The sequence below is a fragment of the Dasypus novemcinctus genome, chromosome 2, assembly GCF_030445035.2.
Source record: "Dasypus novemcinctus isolate mDasNov1 chromosome 2, mDasNov1.1.hap2, whole genome shotgun sequence".
In the NCBI taxonomy this organism is placed as follows: Eukaryota; Metazoa; Chordata; class Mammalia; order Cingulata; family Dasypodidae; genus Dasypus; species Dasypus novemcinctus.
In genome coordinates, this window is record NC_080674.1 from 119,793,129 (window position 1) to 119,817,952 (window position 24,824).

At 39.3% G+C, this 24,824-nt stretch overlaps 1 protein-coding gene across 1 annotated transcript in view; it reads left to right on the forward strand.

Annotated features, from left to right (window-relative positions):
• Positions 1-24,824, forward strand: part of KCNN2 (potassium calcium-activated channel subfamily N member 2) — a 523,285-nt gene that overhangs the window by 377,926 nt on the left and 120,535 nt on the right. Inside the window, exons 5-7 of the mRNA XM_058277220.1 lie at positions 9,041-9,270; positions 10,129-11,405; positions 12,046-12,141. Of these exons, the coding sequence (XP_058133203.1) occupies positions 9,249-9,270; positions 10,129-11,405; positions 12,046-12,141 (1,395 nt within the window). The 5' untranslated portion in view covers positions 9,041-9,248. The remainder of the gene's footprint in view (positions 1-9,040; positions 9,271-10,128; positions 11,406-12,045; positions 12,142-24,824) is intronic.

Sequence of the window (24,824 nt, forward strand, 5' to 3'; positions counted from 1 at the left end):
ATATATGGAACTGTTATAATTTCATTTTTAGTTCGTTTATGTTAGTTTATAGAAATAAAATATTATATTTTGTATATTGATCTTATACCTGGAAATCTTGCCGAACTTGTTTATTAGTTCAAATAGTATTTTAGGATATTGAATGTACAAGATCATAGCATCTGTGAATAAAGATAGTTTTACTTCTTCCTATCCACCTGTATGTCTTTTATTTCTTTTTCTTGCTTAATTTCCATGACGTGAATGCCCAGTAAACTATTGAATAGAATTGGCAAGAGTGGACATCCTTATTTTATTTCTGATCTCAGGAGGAAAGCAGGCATTCTTTCACCATTGAGCGTGATGTTAGCTGTAGGTTTTTCATAGATGCCTTTTATCGGATTGAATATCTTCCTTTCTATTCCTAGTTTGTCAAACATTTCTAAAAATTAAAGGATTTTTGTGCCTATTGAGGATCATGTGATTTTATTTTATTCTATGGATACAATGCGTTACATTGATTGATTTTCGGATGTTAAATCAACCTTGCATTTTTGGAATGAATCCCACATAGTCATTGTGTATAATTCTTTTTATATATTTCTGGATTCAGTTTGCTAGTGTTTTGTTGATGAGTTTTGCATCTATATTCATAAGAGATATTAATCCATAGTTTTCTTGTTATGTCTGATTTTGTGTCAGGATTGCACTGGTCTCAAAAAATCAGTTAGGAAGTGTTTCTTTTTCTTCTGTGTTTTGGAAGAGTTTTGAAGAATTGCTATTAACTTTTCATTAATGTATTGTAGAATTCATCAGTGAAGCCATTTTGGTCTTTGTATTTCTTTTTGGCCTGTTTTAAAATTACTAATTCACTTTATTTGTTATAGGCTTATTCAAATTGTATATTTCTTTTTGAGTCAATTTCAGTAGTTTGTGTCTTTCTAGGAATTTTTCCATTTTGTCTAAGTTATCAGATTAATTGGCAACAGTTTGTTGAGAGGATTCCCTGATAATCTTTTTTAATTCTGTAAGGTCATTAGTGATATCTGTTCTTACTTTCCTGATTTTAGTACTTTGAGTCTTCTCTCATTTTTCTTGTTCAGTCTAGCTAAAGGTTTGTCAATTTGTTGAGCTTTTCAAAAAATCTGTTTGTTTTTTTCATTTATTTTCTCTATTTCTTTTCTCTTCTGTAGTCCAATACTTTCCACTCTAAAAGTATGGATCCTTCTGCTTGCTTTAGATTTAGTTTTCTCTTTTTTTCCAGTTTTTTTTTTTTAAGGTGGAATGTTAGTTTATTGATTTGAAATATACTCTTTACAATTTAGTTATCTACAGCTACCAACTTCCAAGTACTGCTTTAGTAGCATACTGTAAGTTATGGCAAGCTGAGATTTTATTTTCATTCATCTCAAAGTAAGTTCTAATTAATACTAATTCTTACAATGCATTCTTACAATGGATTGATACTTTAATTCTTTGACTAATTAATTATTTAGGAATGTGTTGTTTAATTTCCACACAATTGCCAATAACCCAAATTTTCTTTCATTATTAGTTTTTTCATTTCATTATAGCTGGTGAATATGCTTTGTATAATTTCAAACCTTTTAAATTTATTGAGGTTTATTTTATGGTCTAGCATATGGTCAATCCTGGAGAATGTTCCATATGAGCTTGAGAAGAATGTGTATTCTTTTGTTACTGGTGGAACATTCTATAAATGCTAGAATTAACAGAACTGTGATCAGGAAAAGATCACATTATTTGGATTATAAGTGTATTTGGATTATAATTGTACAAATTGTCTATATTATTGCTGATATTCTGCCTAGTGGTTCTATCCATAATTGTAAGTGAGGTATTAAAGTTCTCAATTATCACCATTGATTTGTCTATTTGTCTCATCAATTCTGGCAGGTTTTGCTTCATGTGTTTTGGAGCTCTATTGTTAGGTCCATATATATTTATAATTGTTATGGATTGACACTTTTATCATTATGAAATTTTCCTCTTTGTCTCTAGTTACCAATTTTTTAAAAGTCAATTTTGACTGATACTAGTATAGTTTTGCTGTTTTTCTCTGTTCTTTTACTTTCAATCTTTTTTTTTTTTTCAGTCTAAATTGAGTCTCCTGGAGAAAGCAAATACTTGGAACTTTTTCAAAAAAATTCTGACAACATTTGCCTTTTGTTTGGTTTGTTTCATTCATTCACTCTTAATGTTATTGATATGGCTAGATTTACATGTGCCATTTTGCTTTTTTTTCTGCCATGACTTTTTTTGTTACTCTTTGCCTTCTACTCCTTTCTATGCATTAAGTGAATATTTTCTAGCATAATATTTTAATTCCTTTAAAGACTTTTCACTACCCATTTTGCGTTGATTTCTCAATGGTTCTCTAGGGCTTACATTATATATTGTAACTTATCAGAATCTACTGATTTATACTAACTTAATCCCAATGAAATAAAGAACTGTCATTCCTACATAGATCTCCTCTCTTCTCCCCCTTTTTGTGCATTATTGTTATACATATTACATCTATATATTACAAACCTAACAATACACTATTATAATATTTACTTTAAATAATTCCATTCTTTCAAAGAAGCTGACAGAAGAAAGGAGAGCAAGTATATATTTATAGAGTAGATTATAAAAATTTTTTTATTTACCATTTCTGGTTCTCTTCACTTCTTCCTATGGATTTGAGTTAGCATCTGCGTCATTTGCATACTCTAATACAGCTTTGCCCCAACTGTGTCATTTGTACTGTTACTGTCAAATGTATTTCTTTTCTATATATATTATAGACCAAACAATACAATTACCTATATGTTATTTAATGAAACTCACTTTTGAATAAGAGAAGAAAGGAGAAAAATATTAAATTATGGTGTCTTTTATACTTACCTATATAATTACCTATCCTGGCGCTCTTTGATTTGTGTGTGTGTGTGTATAGATTTGAATTACTGTCTAATGTTTTTTGCTTGTCAGTCTAAAGTATTTTCTCTATTATTTCTTGTAAGGTAGATCTGTTAGAAACAAATTTTCTCAGATTTTGTTTATCTGGGATTATTTTTATTTTGTCTTTGATTTTGAAATTTTACTGGATATAACATTCTTAATTGCAATTTTTTTTTTCTTTCAGCACCTTGAATACATTATTCCATTGCCTACTAGTTGCAATTGTTTTTGATGAGAATTCAGATGTTAATCTTAATGGGGTTTCCTTGTACATATTGTGTCATTTTTCTTTTGCTGCTTCCAAGATTTTCTCTGATGTTTTTGGCCTTCAACATTTTTACTATGATATATCTGTGTTTTTCAGTTTTCTGGCTTGTGAAGCAAATACCTTGCAATGGGATGGCTTAAACAATGGGAATTTATTGGCTTGTAGTTTTGAAGCTAGAAGTCCAAAATCAAGGCCTCATCAATGTGATGCTTTCTCCTAGAAGACCACAGCATCCAGGGGCTAGCTGTTGGCAGTCCTTGGTCTTGGCTTTTCTCTACAAGGCAGTGCACAAGAGGGCCTCTCCTGCCTTCTCCTTTCTCTTCCGGTTCTGTTGGCTTTCAGCTTCTGGCTGCCCCTTCTGGCTTTCTCACTCTCTGTGTCCTTCCCTATAAAGCCATCAGTAATAGAGTTAAGACCCAGCTTGAATCAGTTGGGCCACACCCTAAATGAAGTAACTTCATCAAAAGTACATTTTTTGTATCACAGGGAAAATTACTGTACATTGATAATTAAAACTGTAGAGGAAACATGCTACTGGATTTACAGTCATAAATAAAACAGTAGTAAAAATGGTTTATTATATGAGAATGAATATGTAAACTTTTTTTTAAACTAGTGATTTTTTTAAAAGATTTTTTTATTTATTTCTCTCCTCTACCCCTCACCCCCCCAGCTGTCTGTTCTCTGTGTCCATTCGCTGTGTTCTTCTGTGACTGCTTCTATCCTTATCAGCGGCACCGGGAATCTGTGTTTCTTTTTGTTGCGTCATCTTGCTGTTTCAGCTCTCCGTGTGTGCAGCGCCATTCCTGGGCAGGCTGTACTTTTTTTCTGCGCTGGGCAGCTCTCCTTATGGGGAGCACTCCTTGCGTGTGGGGCTCCCCTATGCCGGGGATACCCCTGTGTGGCAGGGCACTTCTTGCGCACATCAGCACTGGGCATGGGCCAACTCCACACGGGTCAAGGAGGCCCCGGGTTGTGGACCTTCCATGTGGTAGGTGAACACCCTATCCATTGGGCCAAGTCCGCTTCCTGAATATGTAAACTTTGAAGAAGATTTATTAGAGTTTAACCATGTTTGTTGCTGATGACATTGTTCGGTTTAATTTAACTTAGAAACTCGTGGTTCTTTCCCTCCACATGCATTAGCACCAACTCTTCTTGCACTAAGAAAATTTTGGGGGGATAGGGATTTAGAAATAGTATCAGGAAGGGAAACAATAAATATGAACAAAGAGTAATGAAGAGATTTCCTGATCTTGTTTCTCAAGAGGTAAACAAGAAAAAGAAAAATAAGAGTGTTAATGAATAACTCATGAGAACAGAAATAACGGCACTGTAATCAGGAAAAAAGAAAAAAGAGATAAAGCATCATATGCCCTAACACTGTAAGAAAGAAGGAAATAATGGTGGGAAAATAAATTGGATTTCCAAAGGAATGTAAACCTTGGAGAACTTCTGTAGCCTCCTCTTGTTTTAACACTGAGTAACCATGGAACTTTTGGGGTCACCAAGTGGAAGCTTCTGTCTCAACATTTAGGGCAGGTTTTTAATATCTCTCATTCCACTTCTACTGAATCTTTTCCCAGCTGTGTGATACACTTCTTTTTCTCTCTTTGTAGCATACACCTGGCTTCCTTTCTCTGGTTTCCTTTTCTTTTTACCTAAGGTAAAAGCAGTGAGAGGACTGCTCTACCAGAGCACAGAGGAGCTGGGGAGTCAGGCTGAGTCACTGCCAGGCTGCAGAGAAATTCCTCTAAGCTGCAGTGTGATGAGCTTAAGCCTGTTCCTTCTCTCTTATTTTATACAGAAACAAAATGTCCTCCATTAGGGCAAATAAGGAGTCTTCATTGGCCTTCAGCTTCTACTATGGATGGTTCCAAAAATAAAAAATGTCCACGTTGGCAGCAAAGTAGGCAGAAGACTGTGTTGGAATAGACCAAGTTGTGTATTTTGTTTTTGATACTCTTGAATTAGGTACCTTAGAGCTATAGGCGCATAGCACTGCCATTTTCTTCACCCTTGTCTCATGTCTTTACAGATGATTTTTTTTTATCAAATGACATCAAAAAGAGGGCAATAGAGAAAATAAAAGCACAAATAAGCCAATGAAGAAATGTCCACGAGGCCAACCATAATGCAGTTTCTGGTGGTGATAGGCCGCTACTGTCCATTCCTTGACTCCTAGTGGAGTGCCAACCTGGAATCATATAGGAGTCAACAGGTTATTCTTTTGTGTGGAGGAAAGATATTAAGCAGCCTCACTGGATGGACTCTGAAGACTGAAGTCTGACTCCTACTTGGTACTCACTGGCTATATGACCTTTACCACCTAAGCATTGCCTCAGACATTGCCCTTACCTGTAAAACTAGAGGTGATAATAAAACCTTCCCTCCCTCCCTCCCATAAAGTGTTTTTTTTTGTGAAATGCAAATAAAATAACGCATGTGTGAGTGCTTTATAAATCAGAATAAGTTGTCTAATAAGAATTTTTTGATTTTCTACATTTGAGTGTATTTCTGGCTGCCAAAGGATATTATTTAAGAATAATTAAGATGTTATTGTCATCTTTTAATGATTTTGTTAAAAGGAAACATGGAATTGTTCTTGTCCTAGGAAAACAACTGTGATATTACCCTGATTTCCCACTTGCTTTTACAGCTAAGGGAACTAATTTCATACAGGCTGTGTCTTATCATAACCTTGTGTGTGGTACCACCAAATAATTTACTTACCAGGATTAAAATGAAAAAAAGAAAAAAATCCCAGGAAAAACATTTACTTTGCAGGTCAGTTAGTGGCTCTTAAAGTCTTTTCCCTTCAGACCACTCTGTAAGAGGAACAGATGCTATGGCTCCCTGCCTCAAATGTTCTCTATGCATTTGGAAACAGACCAAAAATACTTAAATGCAAGAAAGTACTGCTTTTTAAGGAGCAAAAAAAAAAGAGATTATATAGGTAAAAATTCCTATGAAAAAAAGAATTATAAACAATGGGATAATATAAATCTGAATAAATTAATTGAAGTGCAAATAACTTGAATCCTTTCTCCAAACCCCATGATCTTGGAAAGCCATTTTTCCTAAAATCATTATTAAACCTACATTTGCATGTAGGAGTGTTACATGTTTGTGCATGTTCACAACTTAAAATGAGAGAACAAATGTTCTAGGCCATAAGAAAAAAAATAGTAATATATGCAAAAAAGATACAGGAAATAAATATATTAAATTGATTGGATTTAGAATATATTTTGTGGATGAGTATGACCTCTGGTGTTAAAACTGGGGAAATTCTAGCACTTGGATGCTTTCATGGAAGAAAAAGAAGCAAATCTAATTTTCCAAAAGCTTATCACTGGAGGTCACTTGTCCTTTGTGTGTGCATGTATCCTTTTTATCAATCTTTCTTCATTCCCTCCCTCCTACTCTCCTTACTCTAACAAATATATATGAGCATTTGCTATGTGCACATCAGTATCCACAAGGAAAAATTCTGTCTTTGTTCTAATTGCATAAAGTTCCATGTTCTATGTATTTCTACAGTCCTATATAGGAGAAAAGCAAAATTATGTAAACTTATTTAAAAGTCTACACATAAGCTTAAAATTTGTTAATTTTGTGTTTATAAAGAAAAGAGGAATGATGGAAATAAGAACTTCTTAAATGTACTCTTGTCATAATTCAATAATGTCAGATGCCCTAAACAATAACATGATGATTCAGATTAAGAGTGAAACACAAAGAGTTTTTTGGGCAACATCTCATCATATTAATAGTGGATTATCATATGCCCAAAATATAGAAATTTATTAAGATTTTTAAAAAATGTGTGATCAGTTAATTCCTTAAAAGAAAGAGAATAAAATGTCTGATCTCTCTGCTCACCTTTCTCCAAAAACAGCGAATTTTACATTATTAAATTTTTATGAGCTTTTCCAGAATATTTGCTAGACTGAAGCAGTGTCAATCTGAGTTTTGGTATTCTGGCACTCTGGTTTGCTTTTGGGCAAATTTCCATTTCCTTCTTTACCTTGTGCATCCCATTCTACCATATCCATTTTGAGAGCAGTTGGAATTCCATGCAGCATTGCCATTAATCTCAGCAAATACACTTTTTCTCATAGTATTAATGGCACGATACCTAATCCTGCACTAAGGCACAGATCTATAGATGGTAAAAGATACAATAATTTCCCTTCCGATCTTTTTTGTAGAACCTTTGTTTGAAGCCTTGCATTTGCTATTTGAGGCATAATTTGGCAGGAGGGGATGCAGCCATTTTTTTTTCTTATGACATTTTATTAGCTCTAGAATCTATCTAACTTAATGCTGGTGGCCCTAACCTTACATAGAAAGATTCTATGTAATCTTTCATTTAAATTTATAAAAAAATTTATAATGAAAGTATTAATTTACCAAGGTAACACTTCTCTGAAATATTTAGATTTGTAAGGATGAATCAAATATTTTTACTCAATCAGTAAACCAAAAGGCCATGCAATTGTAAAGGGTGAATAAATGTTTGATGCATTTTGTGCTTGAGTTGGATTTTGTTTCAGGCTAGAAGGTGAATAAATTTTCTTAATTGGAAACATTAATTTTAAAATCAAATTACTCATTAGGATTGTTTTTATTAGCCATGCTTACAACACAATTCATGTAGTATCTACTCTGCTGCCCTATAGATTCAGTGAGCCTCATGACTCTACTCAATTTTTATTGAATTACCATTTTGGAAATATTAGACAAGAATCATAATCAATTATAAAAATGAAAAGGGTGGAGTCATGCACATAGAGGCTAGCCTACTGCAAAAATAATTTCAAATTAAAATATTTTATGATTCTACCAGGACCGTCAATAAAAATCTTTTTTAGAAGTATTTTCTAGTATGTAAGTAATAACATAAATCCTTTCAATACTATGGAAGCAGATGCCTATTAATAGAACATTAGAAAAAAATTATCTCCGATTTTTAGTCACCAAAATTCTATTCTTAACCAAGACCATTGAAAAATGCAAACTCTGACATGATATTTTCTCAAGTTGAGGACTACAGGGTTAAAAGCATCCCTCCTTCTGTTTTCTTCTGAATGTTTATTTGTATGTACAAAAAAATTAAAATTGCTTAATACATGTCCAAAGGATATCCTAAAATGAATTATTCACTCAATGCCATTGAAAACAAATACACACATACACTTACAAGCACATACCGGGTAAGCAACTTTAGGGCAGCTGCCGAGTAGAATATCAAGAAATTGGATCCAACCGAGAATTCCAATTACCTAATGAAGGTGATCCGCTTTCACTCTAATTTCTTGGTCTATCTAAGCCATTTTAATAGTCTCTATTTATATAATCCTGCTTTAAAATCTCAATTTAATAACAAATATTCAAATGGCTAATTTCTTCTGTCTTTTGATTGGGGGGAGGAGAATTTCAATTCACAAAGAGATACGAATGATGGAGCAGTAACAAAGAACCCTTGAAAGGGTCCTCTACCGTTTTATGGTGGTATATCGCCTAATAGAATACATCACTGGAAATTTGTGAGACATAAAGCGATTTTTATTGCTTTATTAGTGAGTAAATAAATTATTATTATTACACTTATGTCCAGCAAAACTGCAGCACTGTCCTCGGGCATAGATTACTCAACCCGAGTTATCATTGTTAATTTCCTAGACGAGCTGTGACTACCGACGTGAATCAGCCCGTGCCAGGCCCCTCTCCCAGCCATCGCTGCAGTCAGGTCTTGGCAAAGATGACACTCGGTGTTTGCGCATCATGACCCGCCTTTGCTTTGTGTCTGTGCTGCAGGTGGGGAAGAAGTAGAGGACCGGAAGAGTAGCTGGCAGCCGGCGTAGCTGAGCAGCCCCCAGACCCTCAAACGCGCCTCCAGTACGGGGCCGGAAAAGCCGCGGACTAGCCTCGGGCTGCGGGAGAATCCCGCGAACCTCCCCACTCCCGCGGCGGAGGGCCGGCGCGCTAGACACCCGGACCCGGCGGCCGGGGGCGCCAGCCCCTCATGTTCCGCAGAAAGCGCAAATGTGAGCGAGCGGAAGCTGGGAAAGCCCTCCGCCCCCGCCAGGGGAACCCGGGAAGCCCGCTCCGGCTCCGCCCGCGGACGGCGGGGATCCCCTCCTCCGGCCCCGCCCTCCCCCTCCCCAGCCCTGGCGCCGAGGCGGTTAACCCTCCGCTCGCCGCAGCGCAGTCGGGCGAGAGCGCCGCGCAGCCAACCCGGACTCAGGGGCCGCAGAGCCCGGCGGCGGGGGAAGATCGGGGTGCGGCGACCGCTCTGATGCCACAGCGACCAAACCGGGGCTCAGTTGCCGGGGTTGTCCCCAAGCCCTGCTGCGCTGGCATAGCCATTCGGCAAACTTTTTACCCCAAAAGTGGGTGCTCCCGCAATTAGTTGGCGGGCAGCTGCAGCCCCCTCTCAGCGGGTCCCTGAGGGAGGGATGGGCGTGGGGCGAGGATGCTGCCGTTCTGCAGCCCTGCGAGGCGCGTACGCGGGCGGAGGGTGGCCGGGGCTCCGCACTGCCCGCGTGCCAGGCCGATGGCCGGGGTGGCCCGAGGTGCTGCAGTGCCCCGTGCAGGTGATTCGGACTGCGTGTCCCGAACTAGTCTGGAGGGCCGCGGCACGGAAGGGAGGGGCGCCCCTCTCTTTTTTCCCCACTGCAGCTCAGCTGCACTGCCTGGGGGCTCCCATTCCCGGTGATGCTCGGGGACGCTCCTAGTCAGCAGGTGGAACCTGGGTCTCGTGCATCCTCACCCCTCCTAGTCCGCACTCCCCGGGTGTTCATTCTGCAGATCTCTCGTGTCACCCCCCCCCCCCGCCCCCCGATCTCTCACACTCACGCTCCCCCAAACCGCGCGCGCCGCAAACTCAGTCTTGGTCCCCGCAGGTGATGTCATGCCCATTGTTTTGGTGCGCACAACCAATCGGACTCGCCGCCTGGATTCTACCGGAGCCGGCATGGGCCCTTCCTCGCACCAGCAGCAGGAGTCCCCGCTCCCGACCATAACGCATTGCGCAGGGTGCACCACCGCCTGGTCTCCCTGCAGCTTTAACAGCCCTGATATGGAAACCCCATTGCAGTTCCAGCGCGGCTTCTTCTCAGAGCAGCCGCCGCCGCGCTCCTCACACCTGCATTGCCAGCAGCAGCAACAGAGCCAGGACAAGCCGTGCCCGCCCTTCGCGCCCCTCCCGCAGCCGCACCACCACCCGCACCTCGCGCACCAGCAGCCCGGCAGTGGCGGCAGCAGCCCATGCCTCCGGTGCAACAGCTGCGCCTCCTCCGTTGCCCCGGCGGCGGGGGCGGGGGCGGGGGATAACCTGTCCCTGCTGCTCCGCACCTCCTCGCCCGGCGGCGCCTTCCGGACCCGCACCTCCTCGCCGCTGTCGGGCTCATCGTGTTGTTGCTGCTGCTCGTCGCGCCGGGGCAGCCAGCTCAATGTGAGCGAGCTGACGCCGTCCAGCCATGCCAGTGCGCTCCGGCAGCAGTACGCGCAGCAGCCCGCGTCCGCCTCCCAGTACCACCAGTGCCACAGCCTGCAGCCCGCCGCCAGCCCCACGGGCAGCCTCGGCAGCCTGGGCTCCGGGCCCCCGCTCTCGCACCACCACCATCACACGCACCCCGCGCACCACCAGCACCACCAGCCCCAGGCGCGCCGCGAGAGCAACCCCTTCACCGAAATAGCCATGAGCAGCTGCAGGTACAACGGGGGCGTCATGCGGCCGCTCAGCAACTTGAGCGCGTCCCGCCGGAACCTGCACGAAATGGACTCGGAGGCGCAACCCCTGCAGCCCCCCGCGTCCGTCGGAGGAGGTGGCGGCGTGTCCTCCCCGTCTGCAGCTGCCGCCGTCGCCGCCTCGTCCTCTGCTCCGGAGATCGTGGTCTCTAAGCCAGAGCACAACAACTCCAACAACCTGGCGCTCTACGGAGCCGGTGGCGGCGGCGGCAGCACTGGAGGAGGCGGCGGCGGAGGTAGCGGGCATGGCAGCAGCAGTGGCACCAAGTCCAGCAAAAAGAAGAACCAGAACATCGGCTACAAGCTGGGTCACCGGCGCGCTCTTTTCGAGAAGCGCAAGCGGCTCAGTGACTACGCGCTTATCTTCGGCATGTTCGGCATCGTGGTCATGGTCATCGAGACCGAGCTGTCGTGGGGCGCGTACGACAAGGTACACACGCCTGAATCCTTGCCCACCCTGCGGGAGCCGGGGAGTCGAGTGCTGGGTGGTTGGGATGGGCATTGGCGGGAACCTTCCCCTTCCTGCCGGCCTGGAATCTTCCCAGGGCGCTGTGGCGTGCCCGCCGGGACATCGGGCGCGACTCAGACGCGCATCCGTAGTCCTCGAGGCAACTTCGGAGAGGACCCGTTTTCTAGCGACAGCCAAAGTTCTCGAGGCAGTAAGAGTGCCCAGCGCGTTCGGGAACATTAAATAAGTGGTACCGGGGGCCGGTGGGGAAAGCATGTTCCAGTCCCTCACTGTTGCTCGGGGTTTATGAGGCCTCTCAACCAACAGCGCTTAAACTCAGGAGTAACTTTGCTCTCAGGTTTCGCGAGCCAGAAGCTGCGCCTCGGTCCGCGCCGGCTCTGATCCGGCCCGCCGCTGGGCAGGGTGCCTTCCCCGCTCGCCTCCCTTCTAGCTTCCATTTGAGGCCGAGTGTTGGGCCCAACCGAGAGCCACCTCAGGGAGCCCCTGACTCTCCTTCCCTCTTGAAGCACCAGTTCACTTAAGGAGGAACTGGCTGACCCCGGGGCCCGGAATGTGGTGTCACTTGGTGTCTTTCTTAAAAGTGCTTCTGTCTGTATTGCAGGCGTCGCTATATTCCTTAGCTCTGAAATGCCTTATCAGTCTCTCCACGATCATCCTGCTCGGCCTGATTATCGTGTACCATGCCAGGGAAATACAGGTAACTTAGATTCTGTTATTTATGAATGACCCAAAGCCATGCAGCCAACCTGGGGAAACACGAGGCAGCAGATGCTTTTTCAAGCCCTCACGTCCTTGGTTGAGGTTACTGAAAGAACAACCTGTATTTTTTATTTTAGCAAACTGATGTTCTCTTTCAAAAAGTTAAAAACAAAACTAAATAGTGCAGCATGTACACATTGCAGTAGTTTTAGGATGTTTTTCTTAAGCCCTTGTGGTATTGCCCCCTCTTTACATAGTTTTCTGTTACACTGCAAATGCTGAGGAGTGCAGGTGCATTGGACCCATGTGGTCCATTTCTGCACACCATCTCGACATTTGTTTTCCTTAAGCCCACTTATGCAGTAGCCTTAATTTACAGGGTAAATGTGAATTCTTGTTTGAGGTACCTCTTCTTTGTGGGTTCATTATGGGAGATTTTGTCTGTGGATATCATCTTTAATGTAACGTAGAGAAGATAATAGGTTCATAGCGTTGTTAGCTAATGTAAATAAATAAGACATGACAAGCTCTGACCCTTTCCTCTATTCCCAACATTTAAAAAAATCAAATTGTTTATGTTTTGAATGCATATTCTGTGTATCTGATCTACATGGGCATTGTATAGACCTGTAAAATATTGTATAGACTTGCATTTAAATAACATAATACTAATTATAAGTTAATTTAACTTTAAATTAAATTGTAATGAGCAAACACATAACTAAATATGGAAGAAACCAATTTTAATTGTTTCCTAAACAACACAAAGATACACATGACCCCAAATAAGGGAGGAGAAATTATTCCATTTTGCCTTTAAATTTGCAAAAACTTTGAAAATTCTGTTTTTGAAGGGGTTATGGTTAGGGGTGAGAACTAGGAAGAATGGGAGTAGCGAGAGACAGGTAATAAAATGCACAGGCAAAATAAGGTGAATGCACATTTGATTTTTTTTCAGTAATTTACGTAGGTTGTCTTTAATTCAGTACTAGTGATTGTGGACTTGTCGATTTTTTTTCAAAGCTTTTAAAGTGATAGTGATAGTAGAATGTAACTTAAACATTATGAGTATGAGTATATCTTCTCATTTTGACATGAAGTGTAGATAATTAGAATTGGAAGAAACAAAATAGGACTTCTGGTCTCTTGACTGGACTCAGTTTACAGATAAGGAAACTGAAGTCAGGAGAGGTGAGTAGCTTGCCAAGATCACCCAGCCAGAAAGTGAGTGCAGAGAAGGGACCATACCCTGATCTCCTGGCTGCCAGTTCGCTATGTTTCCTGCAGCACTCTGCTGCCACTTGGCCCAAAGCTCTGAAATGTGGATATTTCTTTGTCTGCAGTTTTTCTCAAAGTCCAAAAGTTTGGTAAATGATCGGTTTAAAATTTTTAAAAATTATTCTAAAGTCTTCTTATATATTTTTTTAAACATCAGGTAACTTAAGAAAAAATATTTTGCATAGAGACCAGAGTATTTTCACTTAATCCACTCTGGAATGAGAGAAGTTGATGGTTTTTTAAATTAAAATCAGCTTTCTTATCAGCCTATTCCTTCTGAAAAGCACACAGTTAAACAGACATTCATGGGGAAGGCTGTTTGCATGCATGAACATCAAGAACAAAAATGTCCTCTTGAAAACACTGTTTTTTTTAAAGAATTATTGGGAGTTTCTTTGAAATGGCATCTAGGAAACTAAGAAGAGCTGCCAAATATTAATTATGTATTGTAAAACATTTGATATTAAAACTTCAAGCTTATAGAAACTAATACAAATGCAGGAACTCATTTTGTATAGATTATTTCCTGTTTGGAAGAATTCCACTGAATAATTCTGAGGACTAGTCCTGTTACACAAATGCATAAATATGTTGATTAGGTTTTGTATAGCATGGGTGAGAAAATCAAGGACATGGATTCATCCTCTAATGCAAATAAGAACAGTTTACTGTTGCTACAACATAAGATCACAGAATGCTAGATTTTTTAAAAATTGGTTATACTTAATATGATTCAAGTTTTCTATTAAACCCACCATACTAAAGATAATTTCAAAAGAGCTGCTTAGGCAGTAGCATTTAGTTATTTTGGACACAGCTTTTATCCTCAGTGTTTGAACTAGAAGGATTTCTTTCTCAAACCACTCTGAATTCTCATCTGAGATATTTTTGTTATGTAAAATGGAAAAGGGCCAAATAAATGTGGAGACCCTGAGATATAAGTTAAAAACCAGGAAAGCAAGTAGAAATGTTCTATTTTATTCTGGGATTAGAGTCACTTGCAAAATACTTCACTCTGAAACTCAATTACATTAATTGTGTGTTTTTCCATTTTTCTTTTTTTAACTTATTTATGTCACTGCTGTAGAAGTATTTCTTTCATAAGTTTTAGGCTAATAGGCACTTCTCAATTTACTATAAAGAATTCCAAATAACTGATAAGCTTTGAGTTAAGGAATTAGTGCAGAGCTGTACTGCCATTCATAGTATATCCTTAGGTATAGCATATACCTAAAATGACAGTTTTTCTCTTTATTTTTAGCATGTTGGTATGCTCATTGGATAGTGAGAGTTTTCTATTCTGGGTATCCAGTACATGGTACAATTTCTGCAGTCAGGAAAAGTAAGTGTTATAGCCAATGTTCTGGCTTTCTATCCACCGGAATTGCTTAACAAAGTTTGGGGAGGCCCTGACATTTCCATGGAGAACCTTGGAAAGCAAGTCGCTGTGACCTTTTATAAAATGTTTATACACACTCTGGCAAAATAAAATGGCTCAGGTGAGTCATGGACGGAAGCGCTTGAATTAAAATCGTGTGCTAGGAGGCGATATAAGAACACATCGGTAAATTTCAGCTTTGTTGTCATTTTTCAGTACCACAGACAGCTCAGTGCACCAGGCTGTGGTGTGTTCACTTTACTAATTACTTTTGCACCCCCAAACAAAACTGAAATCACTTTTATTTTTGGTCAAATGCTTATTTAAAATTAGTTTTAGTAGGAGAATTTTTTTCAGCTAAGTAGATATTAGTCTTTTTCAAATAGTCATGTGGTCTTGCTTTCTATATTCATTAGTAAAACAACAACAACAATAAAAATCAATGAATGAATTGAATGAATAGATAAGCAAAAATCAAACTTTAGTAAATACCCATGGATCATGAACTTCTGACAAAGGAAAAATGCTATAGGGATTACTTTTATACAACTTGAAAAAAGGCCAGTTGATACTATTCTCAAGTCTCAGGGTGAAATTATAGGAAAAATAGGAAGAATTTCCCGTGATTTTTCTTTTCCTTTTGTACACTCTCACGTAGATAGGGCTGAATGTAGTTCTCTGATGGAATAAGTACAAAGCAAAGTTCACATACACTTTAAGACTAGCAATAGAAAATTTGAAGGTAGATTTCACTTCATCTTTTCTACTTTATTGTTCTATTATTTTTCTTGTGGAAGCAGTTTCAGTTGAAAGCATTGTTTAGTATTTTGAAATAGACAAATTGCAAGATTCTTAGTTACGAAAGAAAGTCCTTTGGACTAGTTGCTGATCTTTCTGGCTCACATGTGACTTGGAAGAATGACAGGTACTATCCTTTGAACTAGAAAAACATTCTTTTTTTTTATTTTGATAATCATATAATTATGTAATAAAATAGTATTAGACACAACACTGATTTTTCTTTGATATCCTTTACATTGAAATAACTTATCCTCTTTCAGGTGAGCTTTTCAGAGGTGGGCTTTATAGATCTAAAGGAAAAAAAAGAAATTCAAATTTCCCTTCACTTGTGTATCAAGGCCATACAGAGGAGGTGAGAGTGAGTGAGAATAAGGGCATGAGTGACTGTGAATGTTCTTGTACTGGTTGGGGGAGGGCTGCCTCCAAAAGGAGAATCATTTTCCTCCATCAATGGAAAGCAAGTGGCTGCTTGCTAGACTATGCAGAAAGTACTGCATAAAATTATTGTTCTTATTAATAAAACAATAGTACATATACATAGTCAAAATAGAAGAATTTGAAAAAAAAGCGATAGTCGCATTTGGTATACTCTCAGTCCAAAATTTCAGACATAACCAGTTTTAGGTTTTTCAAATATCCTTCCATAATTTCAAAGTTAATACTTAGAATTATATAAATACATTCCTTGTTTTTATTCCTTAGTTTATCTTGGAGAGTTTTCCTCATTGGCACACAGAGACTTATTTCATTCTTTTTTTTAACAGCTGAATATAATTCCATTTTATGGATATACTGCACTTTATTTTACTAGCCTTGTGCTGATAACTGATGGGCAATTTTGATTTTTCTAGTTTTTTTGTTTTTTGTTTTGCAATTACAAGCAGTACTAAAATGAGCATTCTTGTATGTTCATTTTAATCTTCTAATTATTCTAATTAGAGTATATACATATGGTATGTTTCCAGCAGTATTGATTATTAAATCAAAGGAAGTTAGCATTTTGAACAGAAAGGTATTTCCCTTCAAAAAGGTTGTCAGAGTTTACATCCCCACGTTCTCCACACATTATTCCTCCACAGCATTGTCAACTGGATATTATAAAAAGGAATTTAATTATCTTTGCGGCTAAAATATTTACTATGTTCCTGAAATTATTTTTAGAAAAACATTATTTAAGGACATAGCTTATGGTCTCATAGGCTTATTTGCATCCATTTTGTAATACCTCGTGGTGTGTTATCAAATAAGCTGCCAACTGAATTGTCATTGCAGAGATTGAAAGCAAATATTTGCTCTTTTTTTATTTATTTACTTTTAGTTTAAAAATTGGGGGTGGGGCGAGTTGGTGAAGATGAAGAAGGCAAAAAGAATAGAAGAAATGACCTTAGACTAGTATTTAGGTCTCTGCTGCATCTGTGAGGTAGATGAGAATTATAGCTACACATTGACCATAAGACTCCCAAAGACAGTGAGGTGGAAAATTTGCCCGAATTGCTTGGTTGTGTGGTATTGGGCTCAACGACTGATGTCTATATTGCCAGCCACCTCTATATTAGTTGTAATGAGACTCTCAGTCCCTTTAACTTCATGTTTACGCTGCAGTAACGAAATCACTCAGGACTAATTTTCCTCGCCTGCCTGTGTAAAGAACTCTGCATTATTGATGGGTGTGACACTACATAAAGTGATCCTGGTGTGTTTACAGAGCAGCATCACAAATGAATGAAGAGTGGAACTTTAGGGTTACCACAAGTGGGTTTGCTTGAGCTTCCAACCTGTTTCTGGGCTGTTTTTTGTACAGCTTGGAGAGAAGGGTGCTGTAGACTGTCATCGTCCCAGACTGTGACCACATCTGGCAGGGCAGACAGAGGGAGCCTGCACTGATTAACTTCAGGGAGGTTACATTTGGTCAAGATATCAAAAAGAGGTCTTCTTGAAAATTAAGGCACACCATGATCTCCACTGCTTTAAATTCTTTAATGACTTCTCAACTGCACTTTGGAAAAAAAAATGCAGAAACCCCACTCATGGCCTCTGGACCCTTCAATATCAGACCTTGCATCTCCTCTTATTCCTTCCAGTACGCCTTGCTCAGGCCACACGGTTAGCTCTCATTTGTTTAAGCACGGTCAACTTCTTCCAGTTACAGGTGCTTTGTACAGATTGTTCCCACAGACTGCACCAGGGTCTAGTTTGAGCAACTGAGTATATGAAACTAAGGGGGAAGACTGAAACTGAAGGGCAAGATGTGCAATCAGGAGGGTTGTTGTTTCGTTTTTGTTTTTTTATATAATACATTTAAAATCCTTCTGATAGTTTATTAGAATCTAAAACTCTGAATAATGATCTGTACTGGAAATTTAAATTTGGGCCTATCAGTATATAGAATATTCAAACTCATATGAATTGATAAAATCACTGGAGGAGTAGAAAGAGATGAAAAGGTCAAGAATTAATCAACTTCTGGCACCTAGAAGTTGAGTAAAGGAGGAACTAGAAAAAAAGAGACAAGAATGAGTGGTCCGTGAGGTCAGCGAAGCCAAGAGATGGGAGCATTTTAAGGAGGACACAGTGCTGTGTTGAATGCTGCTCAGTGGAGAAGTGCCTTTGGATTTGCAAGGTGAAGGTCAACTGCTGACCTTGAACAGTTTTCAGTGCCATGGCAAAGGCAGAGGAGAGGCTGTAGTATTCAATGATGATAATAGAATAAATTGATTGCCCCTTTTAACAGGATTGCAGAACAAACATTTAAATAGGAGTTAGGTTCCTTTGAATACCTTCTTAGTTAAATAGTACACGTTTATTTCAATATTCCTGATCAGACTTTGAATATCTCTGATCACAGTCTTCTGGATTTACTCTGTTTTATGGAATCCTCTCTTAAAATGAGATGATCAGAAGTGTACCTAGTCCTTTCAGATGGGATCTGCTAGTGGGATTGTTATGTCCCTTCATCAAAATGCTACATCATACTGACTCTTATTAACATGGTCATCACCTGCACATGAACTGCTGCCAAGTTATTCTCCATTTTTCCCTAATAAGATTTTTATTGAAAGAAATGTATGGCCTTACATTTATTAACTGTTGAATAGCATCTTGGTTTCAGATTAGTGTTTCAGACTGTCAAAATTTTTTGAGTCATGATTCTCTTGTTTATTTGACAGTGTGTGTGGACTGTTTGTGGAATTAGCAAGACTCAGAATTTCACACTGGTGCTAAATTCTGTTCCAGAACATGGTTAATATTAGTGGCTCTTCCCGAAGTTTGTACATCTGCAATGGATACATGTAATACTTTTTCCTAGTTTTGTTTTATCTGTGAATTTAAAAGGGTATACTTAGAACCCATGCTCATTATATTCAACTCAATAGGATAAGTGAGCCAAGGTTAGAGCTCAGAAGTAGGTCTTTTGTATTTGTATCTATCAGTCCATCCATGATATTTGGTTCAGTTTTTTAGTAATAACAACTCTATGAAGCTTGAACTATCAGCCAGACCACATTTTTCGAATTTGTCTGCAGGAATGTCATGAGGACTTGTCAGATCTCTTCTAAATTTCATGTTGTCTATGTGAGCTGCACAGTCTCATGATCTACCAGTCTATTAATAATATCCAAGAAGGAAACAGACAGGTTTGCTTATAATTTTTCAATTATACTGTAGGCTCCATTACCTAATGGTTTTTTTTTCTGTGATGTATTTTGTGTCTTTCCCATGTAACTTTCTGTTGATTTTACTATGCCATGAAACATTCTTAACTGTAATTATTTTCCATCACATAGATATAATCAATTTAATCATTTTCTGTATTTTTTGACACTCCAGAAAAATTAGAAATAATCTATTTAAAATATTTTTATAATGAATACCCTTGCACATGAACCTTTGTGAACATCTCTGATGTTTCCTAAGGATTAATTTCCAAGAGCAAAATTGAAGGATATTATTTAGGACAATTGATAGATTGCCAAATTGTCCTCTGAAAAGTTTTTATCTCTTCTTTCATTTTAAAGTGCATACCACTTTGTTAAATAACAGATGTGGTTATTTTCTGGAGTATCTAGGTCTAATTTATCAATATTGGTATTTTGAGTACTGTACTTTTTTGTAAATCTGAGAATTACCTTCTCTATAGTTTCCTGTACCTTTCTGTTCTTCATATTAGTTTATAAATTTTGACAAACCATGTTTGTAAAAGGTATCCCTGTTCAATAATTTAGGTTTATATAGAACCATTATGAAAGAAGTATTAGAAGATAACTTTGTCATCAAATATTGCTAATCCTTTTTGTAATGGGAAGCTGTAAAAAACAATTTCTGAAAATTTTCTCTACAAACTTTCCTCCATAGCAGAGCACCAGACTCTCCTTGGGTTGTTTACTGTTTTGCAAAGTAGCCTTGTGGCTTTATACACTGACTCTGCAGCCAGTGTGTCTGGGCTCATACCCAGCTCTACCACTAATTAGTAGTGTGATCTTGGACAAGTTACATAATCTTTCTGTACTTCATTCTCCCTATCTGTAAAATGGAATATATAGAGTACCTTTCTTATCAGGTTGTTACAAGGATTTAAGTGAGGATGTTTCTTATCAGGTTGTTATGAGGATTTAAGTGAGGATATATATATCCTCTCTGGGCTTTGAGAAACAATGATGATTTTTTAAATTAATTCTTTTCTTACCAGGCTTCTGAGGGAACAGAATGAAAAATAAAGTATGGGCATTCAAACAGTGTACATTAGTTTATTAGCACTTACCTAAAGCGTGTGTGTGATATTCTTTTTTTTTTTTTAAATGAATGCTTGATCTCTATTAGGACAGCCAGTAGGTATTTATTTAACTGAATTAGTTCATGTTTTCCCCCGGAGGCAGGTGGTCTATATTAGGAGGTAGGTGATTATTTTGGTTGTCAGGTTTCAGAGCTTGTTGACCTATGGTGCTAAAGTACCAAAACGACCATTTCCCTATAAATCTACCAGAGGCAAGGCTGTATGCTGGAAGTGAGGCCCTTTCTGAGCTACACTAACTACTTCAGGAATTAGAGTCACAGCTGAAGGTGTCTCCCCATCACTAATTAGGACTCTGGTGGCTTAAAAGAGTTAAGCACTCTGAAAAGTAAGCAAAGGGAATAATTTGGATAATGGAAAATTCTGGTATTAAACCCTTGCTGAAAGGACAACAGGTAGTAAACAGCCAAAGGCACATGTGTAAATGACTGTTATTGGTAGCATTTTGGGGTCCGTGTTCATTGTAGGTCAACATGATATTTAAATAGAAACCCTTTCATTTTTATTTTTCTGGATGAATTTACCTCTGATGAGAGTTACGTTTAGTATACCACCACCCCAACCTTCACCAGTGTATCTTTTTGGAGTACTGTGGTCTAAAAGAATTGGGAAGTACTTTTGTGTATAAACCTCAGAAGTGACTTGAAATCGCTTGCAACAGTGATTTGCTTTGCTTTTTATCACAGAGTTTTGCATCTTCTCTTCTCTTTCATTCCAAGTCATCTGTAATTGAGTCTACATTATGTCAGTCTTTGGTTTTGACCAATGTGTTACTCTTGGGTGAGTTTTGGACTTTACACTTAGTGTTTACAGGATGCAGTAGGATTCATACATTGTAAACATTGAACTGAATCATGTAGACAAGTTCTAACAGCCAATATTCTACATCAGTAATTTGTCCTTCTTTTCCTTGAATAGTCTGAATTTCTTATTCCAATTATTAAGGTGGGGTTGTGTATAAGAAATTTGACTGTTACAACCTTTATGGTTTGGTCATTGAGCTAGTCTTCATCAGGAAACATTGATGTTCCAAGAAAATTGTATGCAATGTTTATATATTAGTTTTGACATAAACTTAACGGGATTTGGGGGAAGAGACAGTAAGCAATGTAGTATGCTTATTATGGTTTTGAGTTTGGATGGTGCTTTTCTTAGAATAGTGATGATTAAGTTCATGAGAAAAACCTACACAGGCACACAGATGTTAATCCTTAAACTGTTCATTTTCTTTTTTTCTGGCTAAGGGGAATTATATCTGGCATGGAATTTGTTTTCAGACTCCCAGATTGTTTATAATATTGGAAAATAATAGGCTAAATATTTACTAAAGCTACATGCTTATAATGTGATATAAAAGTGACATCTGTGGGATGTATAATCTTCATCTCATGTTTTTACAGGAGGTACATCTAGTGCTTCTATACAAACACCCAGGCAAACCTATTGACTGAAAACTTGATTTAGTTTATTTGGACTTAACTATATAATTTTAAGACTGAAAACCTTGGCTTTTAGAAATTTGCCATAGCTCAGTTTTCATTATGATAAATTCATCCATATTTAGTTCTTATCATTATGATAAATTCATCCATAAAAGTTCTTATATCTAAGAACATGTACTGCTATCTTTTGAAGTGAGAATAGCTCAACATGTATTTATCTAGTTAAATGTGCTGTTGGTTTAAAGCAGGGGTTCTTAACCTTTTTTGTTCCAAGGGCCCCTTTGCCAGTCAGATGATAACCACAGACCCTTTACTACGTCCACCCTATACTGTGTATTATTTAATAAATATATCACACCCACACCAACACATCCCCATAAGAATAATGTTTTCTTGAATTTCGATTCAAGCTCATGGACCCCTTAACAACCCCTGGCTTAAAGGTCTATTTTAGTGCTTCAACCTGTGGGTAATATTTCAAACATTAATGCTGTTGCTGAAAAATACTCTGAATTGGAATTTAACTTCTTTCCCATTAGTATTTTAGTCAAGAACCTTACTATTATTTGTCAGTGTCAAAGAGGATATTTCATGAAAATAAATTTGGGGGACTTGTAAAAATAAAGCAGTAATGATGTAAAGAGAATTCTGTAATATGTGTTTTTTCAATTAAAAAAAAGACACTGTTGTATTCAGGGATGAAAACTCTTTAATTGCCTTGATTTGGAACTCACTAGATCGTATAGATTATACCATTTTTTAAAGGCCCCCTCTTCTGTATTCTTTATTTTTTTTCCTTCAGAAGTCTCTCTCATTCTTTTTGACAACTCTCCATGTTCTCAGTTGCTGAGTGTTGGCCACGTTCTGCTTCACATCTTGGAATGTGTCCCTTGGGTGTTCTTGACGTTGGAGGATGAGGATCCAGCCCACTCACTGTCATGTTCACTGTCTCGCTTCGTCTGATACTCTGTATACAGATTGCTTCAGTGGCAGTTATTTAGAAATAATTTTTCCATCAAGTATGTCTCAGTGCAGTTTTCTACAACCAGTCACAGAGGGAAAGGGGGCATGTGTTTAGGACACACTCCCTCAAGTCCGCGACAGAACATCCGGCGCAGAAACCACAGAGAGTGCTCAGTAGATGGAAAATTACTTTGCAGTATTAACCCAGCACAAGAGGTCTTCTCTGCACCATTGTGCGGGCACAAAGTGGCCACAGTATGCTGACTGGTGTGATGGAGAGTGGGATGAAGGCTCATCTTTAAGATCTGAATTATGGCATGTTGCCATTTGAGAACCAAATTTAGCGAGACTGATGGAGTAGAGGTGATGGGCTCATAAACCCATAGGATATATGTCCTAGTTGCATAATCCGGCTGAATGTGAGTTATTAATTTGCTCACATTTCCTCTCACCTCTATTGGTATGCACGATGACCTGTAATATACCTGTATACATTCACAGTGGGGTCCAAGTAGTTGATGAGATGTGCCCTCTTCCTTAAACCCAATGAGGGGAGTTACAAGGAAGTGCTACAGATTCAATCCTCTTTACCAAGAAGATAAGAAAAGCAGATTTTAAAAATCATCTCCTTGACTGTTTTTGCCTATTGGATCCCTTCTTTTCAGGAGCAGCCCTCCCTACCCAGTGCTATCTGAGGCCCCCACAGGGTATGTTTACATAATCCATCCTTCTTTCAGCCTCCCAGCCTTGTTGTCACTTGGGAATATTCCAGGGGAAATGCATGCGGTGTTTTGAGACTACCAGCTACGTCAGGATTCCCGATGTGCCTCTGATGCTAAGGGACGTGTCGAGCATACAGCAGTGATCTTTAATACCCTTGGGTGTGTCTCAGTCCTTGAAGGGAAGACAAAGAGGCCTAAACAGCGTTGTCTAGTCCTGGTGGCTGATATCCGGCCCTTGTGCTTATGTTCATGCTGACTGTTAAAATTCTGAGAGGCAGAAGAGCGGCTTCTTGGAGGTGATAGATGTCATCTGGCTGGGCCTGTAGCTGTCTAGCAGGGTGTGGGCAGCCCCACAAATTATCGACTCCAGAGCATAGTGTGGGAGGAGAGGTTGGGGCAGGCACCTTCTATCTAGACAGCCACATGTGTGTGTGGGAAGCAGCCCTGGGCAGCAGTTGAACCCACTCCAGATCTGAACCCACTCAGGTTCCCTAGAACCCGGCTCTACCCTGGATGACCATGAAAAGACAATATTACCTCTGCCAGGCTCATTTTTTTAAATCTACAAAATGGGGATGATAATTGTACCTAGCTCATTAGATTGTTTTGAGGATTCAGTGAGAGAGTGTGAAGAACCTAGCTTTCTTGCTACTTAACCTAAGTGCTCAAGAAACAATACTTCCTTCTATTATTACTTTTTCACCATCATTATTATTAAGTAGATACTATGGGCCCAGCAGTCAGAGTTTAGGAGGATCACAAGGTGCAATGGTGGGAGTAAAAATATTCTGTGTTTAAAATAGCCGAACCAAGTTCTCGTAAGGGGATGGTCAGAGCAGGCAAATACTTGGTTAGTTAGAGCAGGGATTGGCAGACTAGAGCCTGCAAGCCAGTGCACCTCCTGGACAAATCCAGCATGCGTGCTATTATAAATAAAGTTTTATTGGAGCACAACCATGCCCATTTGTTTTTCAGTAATTGTGACAGAGATCATGTGGTCTGCTATCATTGCGTGCCAGGGTTGCTGTGATAAATATCACATAGTGGGTTGGCTTCAACAATAGGGATTTGGTGTCTCATGGTTTTATAGGCTAGAAGTCTTACTCAAGGTCTTGACAGGCCATGCTTTCCCCAGAGTGCATATACCATTCTGGTCTTGGCTTGCCACATCCTTCCGTTCCTTGGCTTGCCTCTCTGATTCCATCCTATGCACACTACCGCATTTTCCAGCCCATTCTGACTTTTGGCTTCTACTGACTCTGCATCTGCATTTGCTTTGCTTCCAAGGACTCCTGTCATGTGGATTAA